The 20,414-nt window shown below is 45.5% G+C and overlaps 1 protein-coding gene across 4 annotated transcripts in view; it reads left to right on the top strand.

Annotated features, from left to right (window-relative positions):
• Window positions 1-20,414, top strand: part of LOC146820793 (uncharacterized) — a 114,752-nt gene that overhangs the window by 18,192 nt on the left and 76,146 nt on the right. For 2 of the 4 annotated variants that reach the window (XM_085611590.1, XM_085611591.1), the window contains exons 2-3: window positions 2,587-2,672; window positions 9,261-9,387. In XM_085611590.1, coding sequence (XP_085467716.1) covers window positions 2,664-2,672; window positions 9,261-9,387 — 136 coding nt within the window. In that variant the 5' untranslated portion in view covers window positions 2,587-2,663. The remainder of the gene's footprint in view (window positions 1-2,586; window positions 2,673-9,260; window positions 9,388-20,414) is intronic. The other 2 variants (XM_085611588.1, XM_085611589.1) reach the window with 1 other exon arrangement.

Consider the following 20,414-nt stretch of genomic DNA (forward strand, 5'->3'; position numbering starts at 1 on the left):
AACCAGTTGTTGACTGATCCGCTCTCAGGAAAACAGTGCGGCGGACGCACCAAATAATCTAACAACCATGATAAAATTGGTGAAATGGGGTTCTGTGAATGAGTCCTGAACCCTCCCCAACCACAGTTCCTGTTAATCTTAGCCTTTGCTATTCTTAGGGGCGCATTCCTTGACTTCAAATAATTTCTGGACCTGCTAATACTATGTCTCCTGTAAGGAGGCCTGAAACTTTTGGTGAATTTCTTTCCTAGCACTTTTGCTTCACGTCGCCTGTGCTATAGATTCAGCAGGGCTCCTAAAACTGATTGCTTACTCAGCAAGGAGGGTTCCTTCTGAATTCCCCCCTGAGACGGCGCAGTCAACCATTTCCAAGTACAGTGCTATTTCAGTGCTTTGTGCATGATGGGTTACATGATGTGATGGTACAACCATTTGTATCTACATGTTGCCCTGACTCTACAAACATGACCACTGGAAGGATCTCTCTAGAAGATGGGTGTACAGTCCTCAGTCTTTAAATTGTATATTCTTCTGTCCATGTGATACTCAGTAATTGCATGGGCTCCAACGCAAGAGATTTGAGTATCATTAGTTTATTGGTGAATCTTGATGCTATTATCTGTGAGTAGGGCCCCAAGCGGCTTTGTGGACAGTATGAAATCATGAGGGATTTCACAGGAAAGATAGTGATCTTTTGGAGACTAGAGATGCATATGTGAACCAACTGGTATCAGTCGGAAAGGTAGGAGGAGAACAAGTAATGGACATTGCTGGTGAATCCCAAAGAAGGCTACATGGGTGCACATGAGTTTGGGATGGTCAACTATGCTAAATGCATCTGAAAGGTCCAATTGAAGGGTACAGTTTGAAGTTTCCATTGTTTTTTTTTTGGGGGGGGGGGTTGCATTAAAGTAATCACATAGATTTAATTTAGAATAATGTTTTGGTTGGCAGTGACCATAACATAAAAAGGGGAAATGTGAGGAGATTTATTTGAACCAGTGTGACACACAGGGAGAGGTGGATGGTTTTCCCTAGGAACATGCATCCATAATTTGGAGAAAGTTTGTAGAAATATACTTTATTTTATTTTATTGTCTTGTAACTTCTTTCTCCAGCAACTGCTTTTCCTGCACTGACCATTTGGGGCATACTTCAGTCATAATTTAACAAATATGTCCTATTTTAGTACACTAATCATAGACAGGAGTATGCAGTTCCTCTAAAACAAGGGGAAGGGGGAGGAAAAAATGTTTGTACTGTTCCGGGTTAAAGGAGAAATCTCCAAACGGAGAAAGTACCCTCACACACCCGAGAGGTGTCATGCTTCATCAGTTGAGCATGCTCTTCGTCAGACTGGCGCTGCAATGCCCAACGGTCACCCACTAGGGAGCTTTTTACTGGAGATCTTTTAAATGCCATATGGTGAAGTGTGTGAGTTGTGTTGTGTATGTAGCATGGTGACCAAAGGTGGATTAAAATAGGTAAAGTGATGCTTAATATAAGAACATTTCAATAAAAAAGCTCACTACCCTAGTTAAAAGATGTGGTGCTCAACTGAGATACAATGCTCTTAATGATCAATTCTTTGCTGTTGCAAGCTAAGGATTTTCTTTGTGAAAGGAAGCTATGGTGGCTCCACACTTGAAACAAACTTCCGCCAACCCACAGACAACTAGTAATTGTAGGCCGATCTTGCCTCTGCAATTCCTGCGAAGATTGTAGAAAACATGGTTAATAGACAACTTTCTGTCTTTTTGGAAGAGAATGAATGCCTAGACTGTGACAAAGAAGCCCTCCTTCCACTTCACAGCATAGAAGTAGCTCTTTTAGCTGTTGAAGAGGATCTCAGAATGAGAATGATAATGGTGGCAGTAGCAGAGCGGCACTAATCCCGCTAGATTTAATTGTTGCTTGCAACACTATTTTGATCTTCCTGTATTGGCTTTTCTCTCTTTAGATTTGTGATAAATCCCTTTCCTGCTGTATCGCTTTCTACCCAACCACACACAGAAGGCCCCTCTAAACATCTCTTACAGTGAATCCAACTTAATCAAAATGTTGTTGTCCGATTATCCCCCTGACCTTCTATCTCTGGCAGTTCTAAAACGTTCCCGGTTTCTTGTTACCGAATGATCTATATTCTAAGAGTTGTGCATTTGTCATTGTGCATTCCAAACAAACAGTCCTGAGTTTACCTCTAGCCACATTTGCACCTATTTACCTGACAGAAATCTCTGGTCTGCTTCTGTTTATCTTATTTAGTCAAAGTTCCACACATCAAAAAGACTCAACTGGGTGGTGGTGGTTCTTTTTTTTTTTTTTGCTGTCATTTACTGGAATGCCATTGGCTCGGCATCTTTACGCTGGACCCTACTATCCTTCATTTTTAAGTTAAAATCTTTAAAATGGCTGTTTTAATAATTCCTTTTCTCTTGGACATCTTCAGCGTCAGAACCCCCTTTGTGGGTGGCAGCTGAACTCTGTTAATTGCATTCATTCATTCAGATGTCTGATGTTTTCCATTTAATGTCAAGAGAAATAAAGATTAGAGCCACAATGCAACATATTCTGTTATGCTTGCAGGAGGTTATTTCATTACATCCTTCGATTGCGGACTTATACCTGACGAGCCATACTATTCTCATTTTGATGACTTCTTAATGGAACATGTAAGTCTCTAACGTTATAATGTTTAAAATCCTGTTTTTTCTTTGCGAAGAGCTCCGGCTAAATTCTAAACAAAGGGATACATGTCCAAAGCATTTTTGATGTCTCAAACGGCTCGATTCACAGAATCGGGCCGTTTGCAACCACAAAAATGCTTTTTGGGATTCTGTAACTTGTTGGCGAATCGCAATTCGGACTTTGCGATTCGGTATTAGGAAGGGGCGTGTTTAGGATGTCCCTTTTTAATACCAAATGGAATGCTATGTATGAATGTTTTGCGGCCAAAATGCTGTCTCAAACATTCACAATTTACCACCAATTAAAAGTGATGGTAACCCATTCGCAAATAGGAAGGAGTCCCCATTTGATCCCTTCCCTTTAGAGAATGGGCTAAAAAATAAGCCCACTGCCAACTTTTAAAAACTCTCTTCCTTTATTTAAAAGCAATAACAGTCATGGTAGTCTGCTGACCCCAGCAAGCTATTATCCCTGTGATGACTGCGATTCCTAGTGGGTTGTAGGTTGCGACCTACCTCATTAATATTCATGAGATACATATGTCTGTTTCCGACGCATTACTAATTGCTAATGAAACAAAGTGTTTCATACGATTTCCTTATTGCGATTTGCAAGGAATTGCAGTCAGGAAATCGCTATTTCTCACTTTCATGCATCTGGCCCAAACGTTCTCTGTGCTGAATCATTATGCAGTTATGAACACTTTCAAATGTGGATAAACTATAAACTGACACAGTAATGCTGATGTTCCTGCCGCTGACTTCACCAGTTCTGATACCCTATCATTCTAATGGAAAAACAAGACTGAAGTGATGCAGTAGTCTTAGACTAAAGATGACTAAGCATGTACCTGTTCAGAGAATGTTACCCTCCATTTCTCTTCAGTCCTACTACAAATTGTACACTCCCAGGCACCACTTAGGGACATTAGATTTTTAAGAGAAAGGAGGTAGCTTGAGAATTGTCCAGCATCTTTTATCTGATTTTTCAGTTTCACCACTGGCCAAATCCTTTAATTTTGATGATTGAGAACAAAGCTTATGTGGTGCAGGAGAATTGCATCATGATGTTGTTGCAGTTGGTGAACTATCACACCAGTGGATATACCTGGTCCATGTTGCAGGAGACTGCAGTGATTCGGCACCAGTGTCTGGGGCCGAGAAAATAATACAGATGGTGATGGATTATCAGACATTTTACTGTGAATTCATCAAAGCAGTTAAAATAAGCAAATTGTGACCTCCTCTCTGCTTCTTTTGTGGAGGCGTAAGTATTCTGACTGAGGAGGAGCTTACTTGTATAGACTACTACTATCTCATTTCTTGAAAAAATAAATTCCTATTGGAGAGTACACGCATGAGTAAATGCAGATATTGAACTATCAATCATTCATTTATACATTTTAAAACTGACTGCCAAGCAATGGAGATGCAACATTTTTACATTTGCGCTATTAGCTCAGTAGCAATGAGGCAGCCATCTTAGACTGCCCCCACCCATTACCCCTGATAAGACTGGCCATAGCTTCTTCTCTCCACACTTCAGATTTTCTTTTTATCCCTCACTTGACATATCGTTAACCTCTTTTCTTCTAAACCCTTGTTCTTTTCCTTCCCCCCCTTGCACTTCTCTTCCTTATCTGCACTCTGCACCCGGGACACTAACATCTACTTCCAGTGTGCCACCCCCCCACCTTTCCTCTCAGTCCACTTCTACATAGCCCCTGGCTTCAGCTTTCTCGCTTCTCCCCCCCCCCCCCCATATCGCCCCCCCCAGCGCGCTTCGCACTGCATTGGGTGGTTCGCATCATGGAGCGTGCAGGTACACACACCTACAGCATAATTTATCCCCTAACCTCACTAAACAATCAGCCAAACGTTTCAAGCATAATTTTATAAAACTCCACCCCGAAACTCTCTGCGCGGACCCTGATTTCTCACTTCGTAGCGGGGTTACTACCACTAATTTCATTTTCCACACTAAATGAAGAGCCCAATGGAGAAAAGCATTCCTAGCTTCTCTCTCGATCTCCTCTACGAGGAAAACCGCGCATGGGACAGCCTTCGGTATTTCCCCCTCCCAACTCTTTCATGCGACAGCGACCATCACCATATACAATAACGGCACTATCCTCATTCAAGCCACAGACCGTAATTTAAATCTCTTAGACAACATCTTCCCCATCATTAAAAACTGGGTGTCTATATCCCAGCTGCCGTCTCAACCCTCTCCCTGCAGCAACACAGAGTGGATTAGCCCCCCACCCTGGCAAGCAATACCTCCCCGCTACCGCCCTGTCCTCGTCTGTCCCCCACACAATTTACCCCCCTCTCCCACACACCGCGCTTCACCTCATCCTCACCACCCTGCTCGCTTGACACCCCTGCCCTGCATACGCCCCGGCCACCGCTGGCACCAGTTCCTTACGGCACTCCCCCCGTACACCCCTACCATCCACACTCCTCCCGTCACTGCACTTGACCCGTGCATTCTACGGCCCAGCACGACCGAGGCAGCCTACGCGCCTCCCTTAGACGGGGAACCTATTCCTCTGAAGCCCACCGCTCCTCTCCCCCTTTACAGCCTATACCGCACTGATTCTATCTCTTCCGCCACCTCCCCTTTGCCAGACACGGCCTCTCCTGACACATACTCCCCACAGCGCAGTCACCCACCCCCATGTAGACTGTGGGCTAATAATGTATCACCTCACCCCCTTTCTGATACCTTCCTTCTGAGCAATCCATCCTCCATACTATCCCTACTCCCTCACAACAGCTAGCCACCCCCACTTTACTCCCTGCAACACAGCCATCCTCAGGCATAACACACTCACCAACCTCTCTCTCATCCGCACCAGACCCTAGACTAGAGGAAATTACGATCGCCCTGCACTAAATTAAAGGAGAGCTTCATTCGTTCAAGGTGATGTTGTCGAGACATTCATTGCGCTTCACTCCCTCAAAGACCTATAAATTACACGAATGCCCGGACCTCATTTCATCCGCCTCTAAAATGCTCCCACCCAGCTGGAAAACAGTTCCGTCCCACAACACACTAACACGCCCAATGTGCAGCACCAATCCGTTTTCGGAGAGCGATCTTCTCTCTCTTCTGCACTCTTACGAACCCTCCCACCCCAACTCCCTTACGTCCTCTCAGATGACCATCCCGACTATCCCTCTCAACCCCCGCAGACCCGCTACACACAACAACAGAGGAGTCAGTGATAATAACCTAAGAAGAATCCCTATCACTCAGGACCCCTCCTCTTCCCTCATTTCACCCCATCTGAAATGCACTCTGCTAAACTGTACATCGGCCTCCAGACACACAGCCGACATAGCTGACCTCATCATCTCTCAGGAGCTGGACATCTTATTTCTAACTGAAACCTGGTTAACAGAATCCTCCACCCCTCTCCTCGACATCCTAGCACCACCCGACTACGACATCATTAGATTAGACAGAACGGACAAGATAGGGGGTATCATAGCTTGTATACATCGTAGCAGCATCACCATAAACAGAGCCATATCGCCTACTTTCCCATCATGTGAATACTTATGCTCGGACATTAGCTGCAATGGCAAACCAGTATGCTCACTCCACATCATCTATCATCCCCCAGGAGACAACCTCCTCTTCATCGAACACCTCATGGACTTGATCTCCTCTAACAATGGGTGGCAAAATACCCAAATATTTCTTGGCGACTTCAATCTCCATTGAAACCACAACAATGACTCAGTGGTCAACAGCTTCAAAAACGTCCTGGATGATCTAGCCCTCATCCAATCCTGCAACAGCCCGACACACAATAAAGGCTCAACTCTTGATTTTATAATCTCCAAATCTGACATCATCCATGTGGACTCGATCCAACCTTGTGACTGGTCGGACAATCATATTATTGCCATCTATATCAAGGAAACCACTACACTCAACTCAGCACAATCCACAAAACCAAAGATCTGGAAATGACACTTGGAAAAAACTCAACCCCAACTCACTACCCTCCTCCAGCTACAACCTGCTCCAGCCCCCTGTAGGCACCTCTGACGTCCATGATCTCACCAACCACTATCTCGATGCTATGACCATGATAATTAATGAGGTAGCCCCTCTGCAACTTAAGAAAGCTCCCATTAAAGACTGCAAGCCCTGGTACAACGCTCTGCTTAATGAGGACAGATGGGCTCTCAGGTCCTTGGAATGCAACTGGAGATCAGTCCCATCAGCTAACCACCTTAAACTTCTAAGGAAAAAGAGAAATGCATACTACAAAAAGATTAAGCGTACTGAAGCTGACTTCTTCAGCCATCAACTAGACCAAGCAAAAAACCGCCCAAAAAAACTTTTCGAATCAAAAATCAATCCAAGGACGCACCCCAACGGCTACAAGACCTAGCTCGCCCACAACCAAACTGTGAAGAATTCTCTACCTTCTTTAATCTGAAGACCGACAACATCATGAAGGATCTCCTCAATGACCGATTACTACGCATTGCTCCTTTTACGGAAATCACCAACTCTTTTCCAACTCCCCCCTAAGCCTGGCCCTAAAAACGAGGCAGCATGGTCCTCCTTTGATACGTACTCTGAAAACGCCCTAGGCAAGATTCTCAACACCCTGAAACCGTCCAGTCACCACATTGACCCTCTCCCTGCCAATGCAGTCAAAGACCTTTCACCTTGGCTTCTTCCACTTTTGACCAAAATCATTAACAGCTCACTTCAACAAGGCTGCATCCCGGACTCCCTCAAAGTAGGTCAAGTTTCACCTATCCTAAAGAAACCCACAGCTGACCCTATGGACCTTAACAACTATCGTCCCATATCCAATATTCCCACCTTGGCCAAACTGCTGGAAAAATGTGTACACCGACAACTGACTAATCACATAGATCACTTTGACCTCCTAAATAAACACCAATCCGGTTTCAGAGCAGGTCACAGCACAGAATCAGCCATGACACACATTATTGATGATGCGTTACAAATCCTTGACCAGAACGGATCGTGCTTACTCAGCCTGCTAGACGTTTCCTCAGCCTTTGATACAGTCAAACACTAGAAACAAATAGATCTCCTGGAGCATAGAATGGATCTGTCAGGCACAGTGTTAAACTGGTTTACCTCCTGCCTCCATAACCGTACACAAAAATTCAAGTTCAACAACACGCACTCCAATTCCTTACCTGTAACACTTGGGGTTCCGCAAGGGTCCTCACTTTCTCCGACCTTATTTAACTTGTTCATGGAACCTCTCATTGAAATTCTACAGGCATCTAACGTACAATTTCATATGTATGCGGACGACACACAACTATATCTCAAGATCAACTCCCTAGAAGACATTAAGATGCTTAACTCCACACTCAGGAACACCCAGTCTTGGCTATCAGAAAATCATCTCAAACTGAACGCGCTAAAAACAGAATTCCTCCTCATAGCACCACCGGTCAAAGTCCGCTTAAAGAATGACTTGATCAAACAGCTTACCGCCTTCAACGTTCAACCAACCATCGTGGACTCAGCAAAATCCTTGGGAATTACTCTTGACAGTAACCTCACGATGCAAAAACACATCAGTAACGCTACAAAGGGAGCTAATTTCAAGATAAATACATTGAGGAAGCTGAAACCCTTCCTACCAGTCGAGGACTTCAAGCTGGCAGTACAAGCTCTAGTTATCCCTCGTGTGGAGTACGGAAGTGTCTCCTTATGTGGCCTCCCAAAAGCTGCAACAGCGCCACTAAGAGCGTCTATCAACGCTGCAGCAAGACTCATCACTGGCTCGAAAAGAAGTGCACACATATACCCTGACTTAAAAACCTTGAACTGGCTACCATTTGAAGCTAGAATCCACCTAAAAGTTGCATGCATGACTCATAAAGCCTTACATCATAGCACTCCCAGCTACCTCGCGCAGAAACTGACGATCTCTGGTGGTCTAAAATCCTCTAGGAGTGCTGAAAACCTTCTACTGAAACCACAAAGGATCAACAAGAAGAAAACATATAAACGATCCTTCTCAGGGATGGCGCCCAAAATATGGAACACTCCTCCCCCTGAAACCAGACTGAATGCCTCTACCGCATCGTTCAAAAAAGAAGTTAAAGCGTTTCTCATGGCAAAATTTACATGAGCACTATCTATTCAGGCCCGAGTTCTTTAGATCCTGTTATAATATACATTACCATGTTTAATCCTCCTACGATATTTGCACGAAATGTTGTTTTATATGATTGTTACCTGCACATTATTGTTTGTTCAACTTACAGTTGGTTGTTATGTAAAGCGCTCTGATATCCGCAAGGATCTTGTTCGCGCTCTATAAAACTTTCTAAATAAATAAATAAATTTGATAATGTTCTGCATTCACTAGGTACGAGTTCCTATTGTGAAATAAGCACTGGTCTTTTTTCACGCAAATCCCTAACAGTTATCACATGTTAAAAATGAAAATGGAGATGGAGGAAAAACTTACCACATTTTAAAATCGACTATCAAAATGGATTGTCACTATATGAATTTACTGAGACTTTCTTAAACCTTTGATCTTACAGGTCCCAGTTACTTTCCATGATGTGGCTGCCTGCTTCTCTGTCCAGGAGTGGAAGCTTCTACATGAATGGCAGCAGGAACTTTACAATAATGTGATGAAAGAAATTCACCAAGCTTTGACTTCAATGGGTAAGTATGCACTGCCTGTCTTTATTTAGAGGGGGTGAATTCTTCAGAACAATCAGTCTGTTTTTTTAGTTCACCTTTAAGAACTGTGAGATCACACTGTATTGCCAAAACTTTAATTAAAAAGAGATCAAAATTGCCTTACTGTAAATGTACAAAAATCAAATGAAAATATTTCATCATGGTCTAATACTTCAAAACCAAATTTTGGATTGGCCGTGAAACTGATGCAAACACACCCTTATAAAGGCACCACAAAAAGAGTCAGACTGATTTGCTTTTCAAATTTCTTTCTGTGGATGGAAATCATTTGCACTTCTTTTCTGTCTTACCATACTCAGCGTCCAATACGTGACATTTTCAAATACTGTCACCAGGGTTCCTCCCCTGCTTCCTCCATTGCTAACCAGTTCTGTCCATACACGTGCGACTTTCTTACAGACGGAGCATCTGCACAGCCACTTCCACACCCATTGCTCATCTGCTGAAACAACTGTACCTCATCTGTAACCGTCCATATCCAGTAACTTTTTGTTCTTCTCTGTACTTTACGCTTGCCACTCTGCCTTCTGCACATATCTTCCCATTAGGTTGTATATTATCAGCTATCCTGTTGTCCAGACTCCTTTTGACCAGTAGGCCCAGATTTTTCAGGCCCGAGGCCTTCCACGTAAAGCCATAGTAATCAAGCGTAGACCGCTGGCCACAACTCATCAGTTGTAGCACCTCTCTCATTATCTAATTTATTTTATGCTTGGAAAAAAAACATAAAGGCATCAATTACTGAGATGAGGTGTGATCTAGAGGATTCCGTGTCACTCAAGGTCAGTAAGATTTCATTAAAATAAAGCAAAATGTAGCAATTGCCCACTGGCATATCAACGCCCCGTATGTGAGTGGACTGACGGATAGTAGCTGCCAAAGGCTCTAGGGCCAGATGGAACATCTAGTGTGACAGCAGGTGATGGACCTGATACTCATCAGGCATCAGTTCCCGGAACTTATTTGCATATTCCACCTGGGTTTTGCTGATTTTCTTATGTGGCCTCCGCCACAACTACAGTGTGAAAGTGCACACGCCTTTCCGATCCGTTGTGGGGAGTGGTGCTGATTTCATGTTCTGAAACATGGGCCGATCTGTCATTGCAGACCGGTGGTTGTGCACTGATAGGTTGCCAGTGTAGGTTGCTGTGAGTACGCACCCGCACCTATGGTGCCCATGATTCCATCTGCCTCCTGCTAACACAGGTTATTGTGTGCGCACAGACACACGTATTGGTTAAACCTGTGTTCAGTCCGATGTGCAAACTCGGACGGGCGCACTGGCACCATGGGGGATGGGAGCTATGTGTCCCTCCTGCCATCGCAGGACAGGGTGTGCAATAGCGCATGTGCACCCAGGTAGTGATGAATACCTATGTATATGTTCACGACCTATGAATCCTGCTTTGCCCATAAGTTAATATGGGGAAATGGGTGACAATACTTCACGCAGCAATGCTGGATTCATATCAATGGATTCACAGTACCAAACCCTTTCCATTGGTAAAGGGTTTTTGGCATAATTCGCTTAGAAATGCCACTTATAGAATATGTTTAGAACAACAAATTATCTAGTCATCACCTTTATCGCTGTATATTACTTGAACAGAAGCAGACCATAAACTAATTTCTTTGGCCTGTAGTATTTATTTACCAATTATTTCTGCTCAACCAGGGGGCCACTTCCAACAGATTCAAATCTATTCGTAGGAAATTGTCGTTAATTTGAATAAACCGTTCCCTATGAGTACAAATAGTATTCCCTCTGGCAGCAACCTTATAATGAATGTATAAAATGATGAATGAATTCCCAATATGGTTGCTTTTTCTTTTATGAAATCATGACTGGTCTAAGAGCTCACACTTTACTTTCTTTCATGTAAATAATTTTTGTCATTTGTATCGTGTCTTTTGTAACAGTTTGGTTATTTTGTTTTTCACAATATGAGTTGACTTTATGTTTAAATCTGGGAAGAATTACGTGTTTCCCGTGTTCTTATTGTAAATGAACAATGACTATTTTTTCAAAATAAGAAATAATTAGTAAATAAATACTACAGACCAAAGAAATGAGTTTATGGTCTGCTTCTGTTTAAGTAATATACTGTAATATACAGTGATAAAGGTGATGACTAGATAATTTGTTGTTCACATTATTGACAGGCCCTACCTAGTAGGTGCCGTTTACAGGGCCTAACCCCTTTATTACGATACTTATAGAATATGGACATAGGACATTTCTATGCTCCAAGAGTCTCAGAGACCATGGTTTCTGGCTTAAGTGGACTCCAGGGGTCAGGGGGGAGCACATCTGTGCCTTCTCCAACCGACAGCCATAAAGCATGGGCTTCCCAAGGGAATGGCAGACCTCTGCCATTTGAGGGCCAACTGGGATAGATTGAAGATAGAGGTTGTGACACTTCGCCACTATGGGCCAGATCATTGCCCCACTAAAGATTAATATCTGCATTCCAATGCCCCATGGCAGACAGCCCTAGAATTTAGATCAGACAATTGTGGTTCAAAGAGAAAACCCCTAAACCCCCCGCCTTCAAAGACACACAACAGTGTAACTACAGGTGCCATCCTCCAGCAAAAGGTCAGATATGCTTGTGGGAACAACATCAACGGAGAATTCAGACTGCGAGGTGCACACTGTCAGAGGACTCTGTTGTGCACAAGGATAACTGTCCAAATAGAGACTGGCCTGGGCCGAGGACCTGCTTAAGTGTGACTCTGTGACATGTGTTCTCCAAGCACTCGATAGCGGTCCTCCTGTTCTCCCCAAAATCACAAGGACATCAAAGATCTCCGACGAGGGACCTACACCATCTATTGTGACATCTGGAGAGCTGTGCCCTCTCAAGTGCCCACTTTGGCTACTAAATCAAAACTGGTAGCGTGGTGTGAGCGCGGACTTGACTTGTGTCTGGAGACTGAATTGCCTAGTGCGGAGCCCCAGTAATCTTTCTCACATCTGAGGCGTATGGTTACCATACTGCGTGGACCGCAACACTCCTAAGCGTCTAGTGGCGGTGAATGGATTCAGCAGTTGCGGAACCCCGTGTGGCCCATTTCGTCAGCCATGCCGCATTTCTCTCATGTGACACACTGACTGCATGCTCATTGCGTTTGGTGTCCGATTCACAGGGTTCGACACTCGGCTGTGGGGGTGTACGCAGAGTAGTGCCTCATTCTACCTCATGTGGCTCTGCTGAGCTTGCGCCTGTTAGTGTGTGATCAGAGTGATTTGGTGCAACCTGTATCATTGTGCACTGGACAATGTGCCTTACTTCCAGAGAGGTACGGAATTGTAACTCTTCGCTGTGTAACTGGAATCACCTGGTGCAACCAAACTCGACGTGCACCTTCATTGTGCCTCCTTAACATGGAGGTGTGGAATTTACAACTCATCTTGTTTGAAATCTGAAGTGCCTGGTGCGACTAATCCCTTTGCACCCCAGTCACTGTGCCCTGATTGCCAGGGCACAACCTGGATCATTGTGTACCGATCGGGGGGCCTCATCCCACTGAGATGCTCCTCTGTGTTACTGCCCATTCATGGGTTGTTCTCTTCTTGACCCTCTTTTCGACAGATCAGCTGCCCTCACCACACCTGGCCCTTTCTAAAGACATTGTGGCACCAGGTAGTAGCGAGAGAGATTGACCGGGTTGAAGAAATGCTTCTGAGATACCTCGGAAACAGGTCAAGAGACTGCGTGGCTCATTTGTGTTTTGAGACCTGTGGGTGAACTTCCCGAGTGGCTGCTAACCTCTCCCTTGTTTACGTCTACCTCCTAATTAAAACTGTTATATATTCCCACCTACTTCCTGGGGACCCAGATTGAGTGTGACTTCAGCCACGTGCGGCCCAGTGTCCGGCAGGTGGGGCTGGTTATCTTGCATCCAGGGGTATATGACAATAAGGGTGAACTTGAGGGTGGAGGGAGGCTTGGGCCACGGCGTCTGCAGAGGGTGAGCAATATCCCTGCTGGGTACCAGTGGCACAGCATTAGGGTGCTGAGTGCGAATGTGTATGTAAGAGCATGCCGTACTGACTGGCTGATGCCTTTCGCACCGCATAGTGGTGCGGAGTGAGTGTGAGAGTGGGAGTGATTGTTTGCAGACCGCCTGTGATTCACGACACTGGCGGGCGGTGCGGCCTTAAACGTTGATCAGTGCCAAAAGCACAATACTGCTTGACACTGGGTTTCTTCCGTGTGGCGTCAGCTCGTGGTACTGTTAAAAAGTGTTCTATATTTTGTGTATGTACATAAGTTTGGTATCGTGCACCGTACAAGGGTGCTCTCACTCAGTTCGGAGGGGGGAGTTAGATTAGGAATTGTCCATAGTATGCATACTATTGAAAGCATAACCATACGAGTGGGCCTGGTACTGCTAGTAATATTTCTGATTGTGTTTAATGCCCAAAAGTATATGATGGTCATGTTATAATGGTTGAATATGTGTGTTGAATATAAATCTTTTTACATATATCCTATGTGAAGTCTCTTTTGTGACACTCAGTGCATGTATCACGAGTGGCTGCTGTGCCTTTGCTTTACACATTGCCTCTGTAGTGAACCTGACCTCTCAGTGCCAAGCACTGGTTATACAGCGAGTGTAATCACCTGTCCTTGACTGGAGCAGTAGTTCTGCCTGGGCGGGGGCATCCCTTCAGCCAACCATAAAACTGCCAGTTCCAACAGTGGCATCCTTGTCTTGTCCCCCCTAGGATCAGGAAGGTACCCAGAATATGTCCTCCACAAGCAATCTGTGCCATAGAGGAGGTACAGATAGAACCATCTGATTTTTACAGGAAATTGGGGCCTATCCCCCTCTGCTCAGCATGCACCTGGTAAAAAGCCTTGGCAATAGCTTATCATCCGGATCATTACACACGTGCCATATAACATTGGACAGAAGACGACTGTGGTTGTGGAAGGCACAACCGAGCTCAAATCCTACTTAGTAGTCCTAAATCAAGCTCGGGATAATCCTCTTATGGCAAGTTGCGAGGACTTTGCAGTATCTTCATATCTGCACTTATAAGTGATATTGGGCGATAGCTTACACAATTAGTAGGGTCATTGTCTGGTTTCAAAATAAGTCTGATGAGCGCTTTATTAAACTCCGGCTGCGGCACAGTGTTGCTTTCGAGTTCCATAAAAAGTTTACAGTGGAGGGGAGAAGTCAGCTGCCATGTAAATAATTGCACCCTTCTAAAGAAAAAAGCTGTTGTGTCTCTTAGCTGCTGTGATTACCTGACGGGTATGCTTATGTCGAAGAGAACATGCGATGATTGGTCGGGGCTATTGTGATGCACGTCTACCCTGATCTGGATCCTGTGTGCATTTCATAACTCCAGCGATGGCACAAAAGTCAGGCCTGTCAGTTTTGGGATAAATGGAGGTAGGAATCTGTCCATATTTTTCGCCTTCAGACTCTCTGGCACACCCAAGAAGCTGACATTATGTCTGCGACTCCGGTCTTCAACATCCGTCATCTTCCTGTGCATGTGCCACACCTGGCTGCCTACATCAGTATTAGATTCCAAAACTGTTAACCGATCGTCTATAACCAACAAAAGAACTGAAGTCAGACCTGAGGGATCTGTGGTCGGCAGCCGTGGACTTAGAGTCCGCAAGCATCAAGTCCAAGGTTCACTCAATGTCTGTGAGCTCTCTAAAGTAATGTCCGCCACAGTGGGCACAGTGTTCTTCAACTTGCTGGCCACCACTGGAGCATAGTTTTTACTTTGGACATAAGGGAGGGAGTGAGAATTCTCGTGACTTAGGGAGGTGGGACTTGAAATCAATGCCGGAGATCCACTCGGGGTTCTGAATGGGCAATATGATAGATTTTTGGATGTACCCTTAGTGTACTTCTGCAGGTATGCAGAGCTATCTATATTGCAGTCACCGTCCCAAGAGTAGGACCAACTGAATGCAAGGTAAGTTATGCTACCTCTGCAAAATTGGAGGTCCATCACTATGGGCGAAGAGGTGCACTGGATACGAGCCAGAGGTCTGTCCCTGGGCTCCGCATTGTGGTCCTATATATATATATATGTATGTATGTATGTATGTATGTATAGGATTTATAAAGCGCTGGAATCACCCCCGTAGGGGTATCTCCGCGCTATAAGAAAGAGAAGGTACAGGACACGCAAAAATCAGTCCCGGAATAGTTTGGTCTTCTGGAGTTTCCTGATGCGGAGCAGGCTGGGGCATTTGTGCAAGGCCTCCGACAGGGTGTTCCAATATTAATTTAAACTTGTCTGCCAAATAGAAGGGACTTCTACCATAGAGTGCTTTCTGGACGAGGCTGCAAAGTTTAAATTTGATTCTTTGGCGGATCGGACGCCAGTGGTGCTGTTTGAGCAATGGCCTGGAGGCAGTACGAGACAGCTTTTTGAGAGCCAAGCATGCTACAACATTCTGGACTATCTGTAGTCTACTCAGAAGAGATTTGTTTGCTGATACTAACAGCGTTGCAGTAGTCAAGACGACCAATGACCAGAGCCTGGATCAGAGTTCTACCGACAGATAGAGGCAGCCACTGGAATACTCTGCGCAGAAGCCTGAGGCAGCCACTGGAATACTCTGCGCAGAAGGCTCAGGGTGTGGTAGCAGGTCCCTGAGGTTGTCATAATTTGATCCCTCATGGATAAAGAGACATCCAAGCGGACCCCAAGATTTTTTGCAACAGGAGCCTGGATCGGGGCGGGGCCCAAGACAGCCGGCCACCAATTAGGGGACCAGGTTGTTTGAGCTGGGCCAAACAGCAGGATTTCTGTCTTGGCCGCATTTAACTGGAGACAGTTCTCAGTCTTCCAGGAAGATATGGCTAGCATGCCCTTAGCGAAACGATGTTCAACTAGCTCTGTATCCTTATCAAAGGACATGAGCAGTTGGGTATCGTCAGCATAGGAATAGGGAGTAAAACCATACTCCCTAATAATCTTGGCAAGGGGGGCCACATAAACATTAAACAAGGTGGGTCTCAAACAAGAGCCCTGGGGCACCCCCTTAGTAAGCTTCAAGGTTTGGGAGCGAAAGGGGCCAAGACTGATTGTCTGGGTACATTGATCTAAGAAGCTAGTAAGCCATTTAAGTGCCTTTCCCTGCACTCCAGACTCTCAAATGATAAACCAATCTCTGATGAGAGACAGTGTCAAAGGCTGCTGTCGGATCCAATAAAATCAGCAGCACAGCCTTGTTGTTGTCCAACTCCATTTTTATATAATCTGTAACACCAATAAGGGTAGTCTTTGTAGAGTGATTGGGTCTAAACCCAGACTGGGAAGGGTCGAGGGTACCTTCAGACTCCAGATAACCCATCAACTGAGTGTTAACATACCCTTCTACCATTTTGCTCATGAGTGGCAGAATCGAGCTGGGGCGACAGTTGGCAATCGCTTCAGTGGGTAGATGAGCTTTCTTCTTGATTGGTAGCACTTGAGCGACCTTCCAATCAAGAGGGAGTGCCCCTTCATGCAAAGACGTATTGAGGGTGTCACAGATGAGAGGCGGCAGGAAAGGAGCTAATAGGGCAAATAAATGATCTGGCATAACGTCTAGTGGGGATCCAGATTTCGCTGATCTTAGCATGGCTTCAACCGGAGGTATCAGTATCGCATTAAAACGCTGAAGGCCTTCCACCTCACTTCTTGAGGTAGGGGGGTGTGAGTTGGAGAGATCCCCGGGATGGGGGCCCTGAGGAAATTGATTGTAGATTTAGGTTTATTTTTTCATCACAATGTTTCGCTGTGATTTCACAAAGACCAGGAGAAGGGAGCATCTGCTATTAAAGCTGATATGCTGACTGTGGGAGTTAAGGGCCACAGACAGATTGTTATCACGTGGTGATGACCTCCTTTAGACTGGACCCCCTGCTGATCAGTTTGTTGCAGGGTCTCTAAATGTCTTTATGGGGCTGCCGGGGTTTGCCGACTGGGCACCACATCTGCATCAGACTAGGATCAGACCTCCGTAATCCTCCCAGGTTTTCACAGAACAGGTTGGTAGATTTTACACATGTTCAATAGAGATCTGGAGTAATATATAGCTTTTATACTAGACCCTCTACTGAGCAGTGTGTCTGCAGGGTCTCGAAATGTCTTTTCCGAGGTTTGCCAACTGGGCACCACAGCTGCATAGGACTGGGATCAGACCTCTGTAATCCGCCCAGTTTTGTGCAGAAAAGGCTGGTAGATTTTACACATGTCCAATAGAGATCTGGAGTTGTATATAGCGCCAATGCCTCCAGATAGGATTAAGCATTCAGTGTAGGCCTCTTTCTGATAGGCAGGTCTTGCTGTAGCCAAACAGGTAAACTTCCTCTGCTGGAGGTAGGGAGCTGCACCAGCCCAGAGTCAGAAGACAGTATCCGTGCCCCTCCATGTGTTGTCATAGGTATGTTCACTGCTGGGGGTTGAGGTCACATGGAGAATCAAGACAGCCGATGGCACCATATATTCCAAGTGCCAACCCAGAATTACTTCGCGTGGGGTCTAGGGAGCAACTGAAGTGGCCCGCCTTAGCAACGAGGCATGGATGCCTCCTGTAAGAACAGTGCGCTCGTGCTGCTATAGCCACAGTCTCAGAAGGCTGAGCGGGTCTGCATTTTCATGTATTCAGTATCCCCGGGGCTGTCAGGGCCTGGGGGCAAGGTGCTGCAGCCACACAGGGCCCGCTGTCCCTACGACGACTTACCTCGGGCCCTCTGCTCCGGCCAATGTCTGGCTTCTGTAGTCTGTTGCTTGTGACGGAGGGCAGGCCATCAGTGAGCAAGTAGGCCCTGCCCAGTCACTTTGGCTCAGTCAAAATAGTTTGCTCCATCAAAGGGCTACAGGAGGGATTGCAAACTGCACCCCCATGCTCCGGCCCCATGATCACCCCATGCCACGTAGCGGGGAGCCCTGGCTCTGCCGTATTCTCCGGGAGAGCGCCGTGTGGCTCAGGAGCTTTTTCTGGAGCAAGCCATCTTCGATGCAGCTGGACACCGCAAACCCCACCCTGGTTTCTTGACCTTCCCTCAAAAATTGATCTTGTAATAACAAAAACATGTGCAGAACACTACAATAATCAAATAACAACCCCTCCGCAAAATAGCAAAAAACTCACACCACTAAAATGTACATATGCAAATACAATTCAAGAGTCGAACACCTCTGACAATCCAATATGTTTGACCCAAGAAAAAACATCCTAAAATTTTCAACAATTTAAGTTCTGTTGCACAAAGGAACAATGCAACCTTTTTTCAGTTCCTTTCTAAGAAGCAAGAATGTATTGGGTACGTTATGCATGAAAAACACAGCATCATTTTAATAAAGAATGTATTTTTCATGTGATATGTGCCCAATACTTTCTTCTTTCTGAGAAAGCAAACACAGGCAAAGCCAGTAAGTCTCGCGTGTTGGATCATTTGGATTTGCCAATGCAGTGGGCTTCTGCTGTGCAACATTGTAAAAAAAAAAAACATTTAAAAAAAAAAGAGCTATAAAGGCAGAATGGTGCGAGCGTTGTTGGTGCACCCTTGTGTCGATAGGCATGTGTCCGCTTACAGAATGAAGCAGGAGCCATTGGAATCTGTAAATAAAAAAAACTTTACATGAACGCACAAAATAAAAATAAAAAGGACTGCGAGGTGTTGCACAATGGAGGAGTTGGCAAAGGGAGGAGAAAAGCAGCACTGAAGGGTGGAGACCAACATGGTGGACGGGTGGAAAGCACACAAAGGAGAGAACAACATATTGCACAAGGAGACAGGCATTTTTGCCATGAGCAACATGAAAGCCAGCAACGTATAAGAGAGAGAGTAGCACAGGCAACAGAAGAAAAGTGAATGTAAAACACACGGACTATTATGGTGTTATTAACCACAAAAAAAAAGTCGTTCCCTAATAGTGACAAGTGGAAGGATAGAAGTCAGACAGTTAAAAGGACACTTAAGAGGCTGTACTCCGTGGAGGAACATACACAAGAAGGGGGAAGGCAAGCCTTCATATAAGAAGCAAGAGTGGCAATAAATCCAAACAGTGGTAAGCAACAAAAGGGGTTGTAAGCCCACTGTAAGTTAACTATAGATCTTGCGCTGTCTGGTAGGTGAGACCTAAAAAGTAATTAACATGTAACCACTTATATCCTTCCTGGTCTGATATCAGAAAGCTGACCAGGTTTTATTGACTGCTTTTGGTAAGGGTAAGCCTTTCAACAGTTAGACCACATAGTGAGCCTTTGGGTAGTGGAAAAGTGAACTTTCAAGAGCCACACGCTTGACCCCATCTTCTCCGCAAGCCCCCACGTCTCCTTCAACCACACCATCGAACTCCACTGGACCGACCATCGCTGCATCCACTTCACCTTCTGGAAACCCACCACGCACCACCGCACCCAACAGATCCCTCGCCGGTCCTGGAGCAAAGTCACCGAAGACCAGCTCACCACCACCCTCGCCTGGAGCCCACCTTCCGACCCAATCGATCCCGACACCGCCCCCGCAACCTCAGACAGTGGATCGACGACTGCGCCAACACCCTTGCCCCGTTCAAGAAACCCTCCAACAACCACACCAGCAAGAAAGTCAGCTGGTTCACTGAAGACCTCCAGACCTCCAAGCAAATCTGCCGAAAGCTAGAGATGAACTGGTACCGCGAACGAACACCGGACAGCTACGCAGCCCACAAGAACGCCACCCGCAGACACCATCACCTCATCAAATCCGCTAAAAGGGCCTCCTTCAAAGGCCACCTAGACAACAACGCACACAACAGCAAAGAGCTCTTAATCATCGTGAAGGAACTCTCCAACCCCAGCACCAACAACAATGACATCTCACCTTCGCAAAACCTGTGCAACTCACTTGCCACCTTCTTCCATCGCAGGATCGCTGACATCCATGACCGCTTCAATGCCACAACCGCCCCGACAACCACAGACACTGCCGTCCCCAAGACCACCATCCGCACCGACCGCCTGCTC

This window comes from Triturus cristatus, chromosome 6 (genome assembly GCF_964204655.1).
Source record: "Triturus cristatus chromosome 6, aTriCri1.1, whole genome shotgun sequence".
Taxonomy (NCBI): domain Eukaryota; kingdom Metazoa; phylum Chordata; class Amphibia; order Caudata; family Salamandridae; genus Triturus; species Triturus cristatus.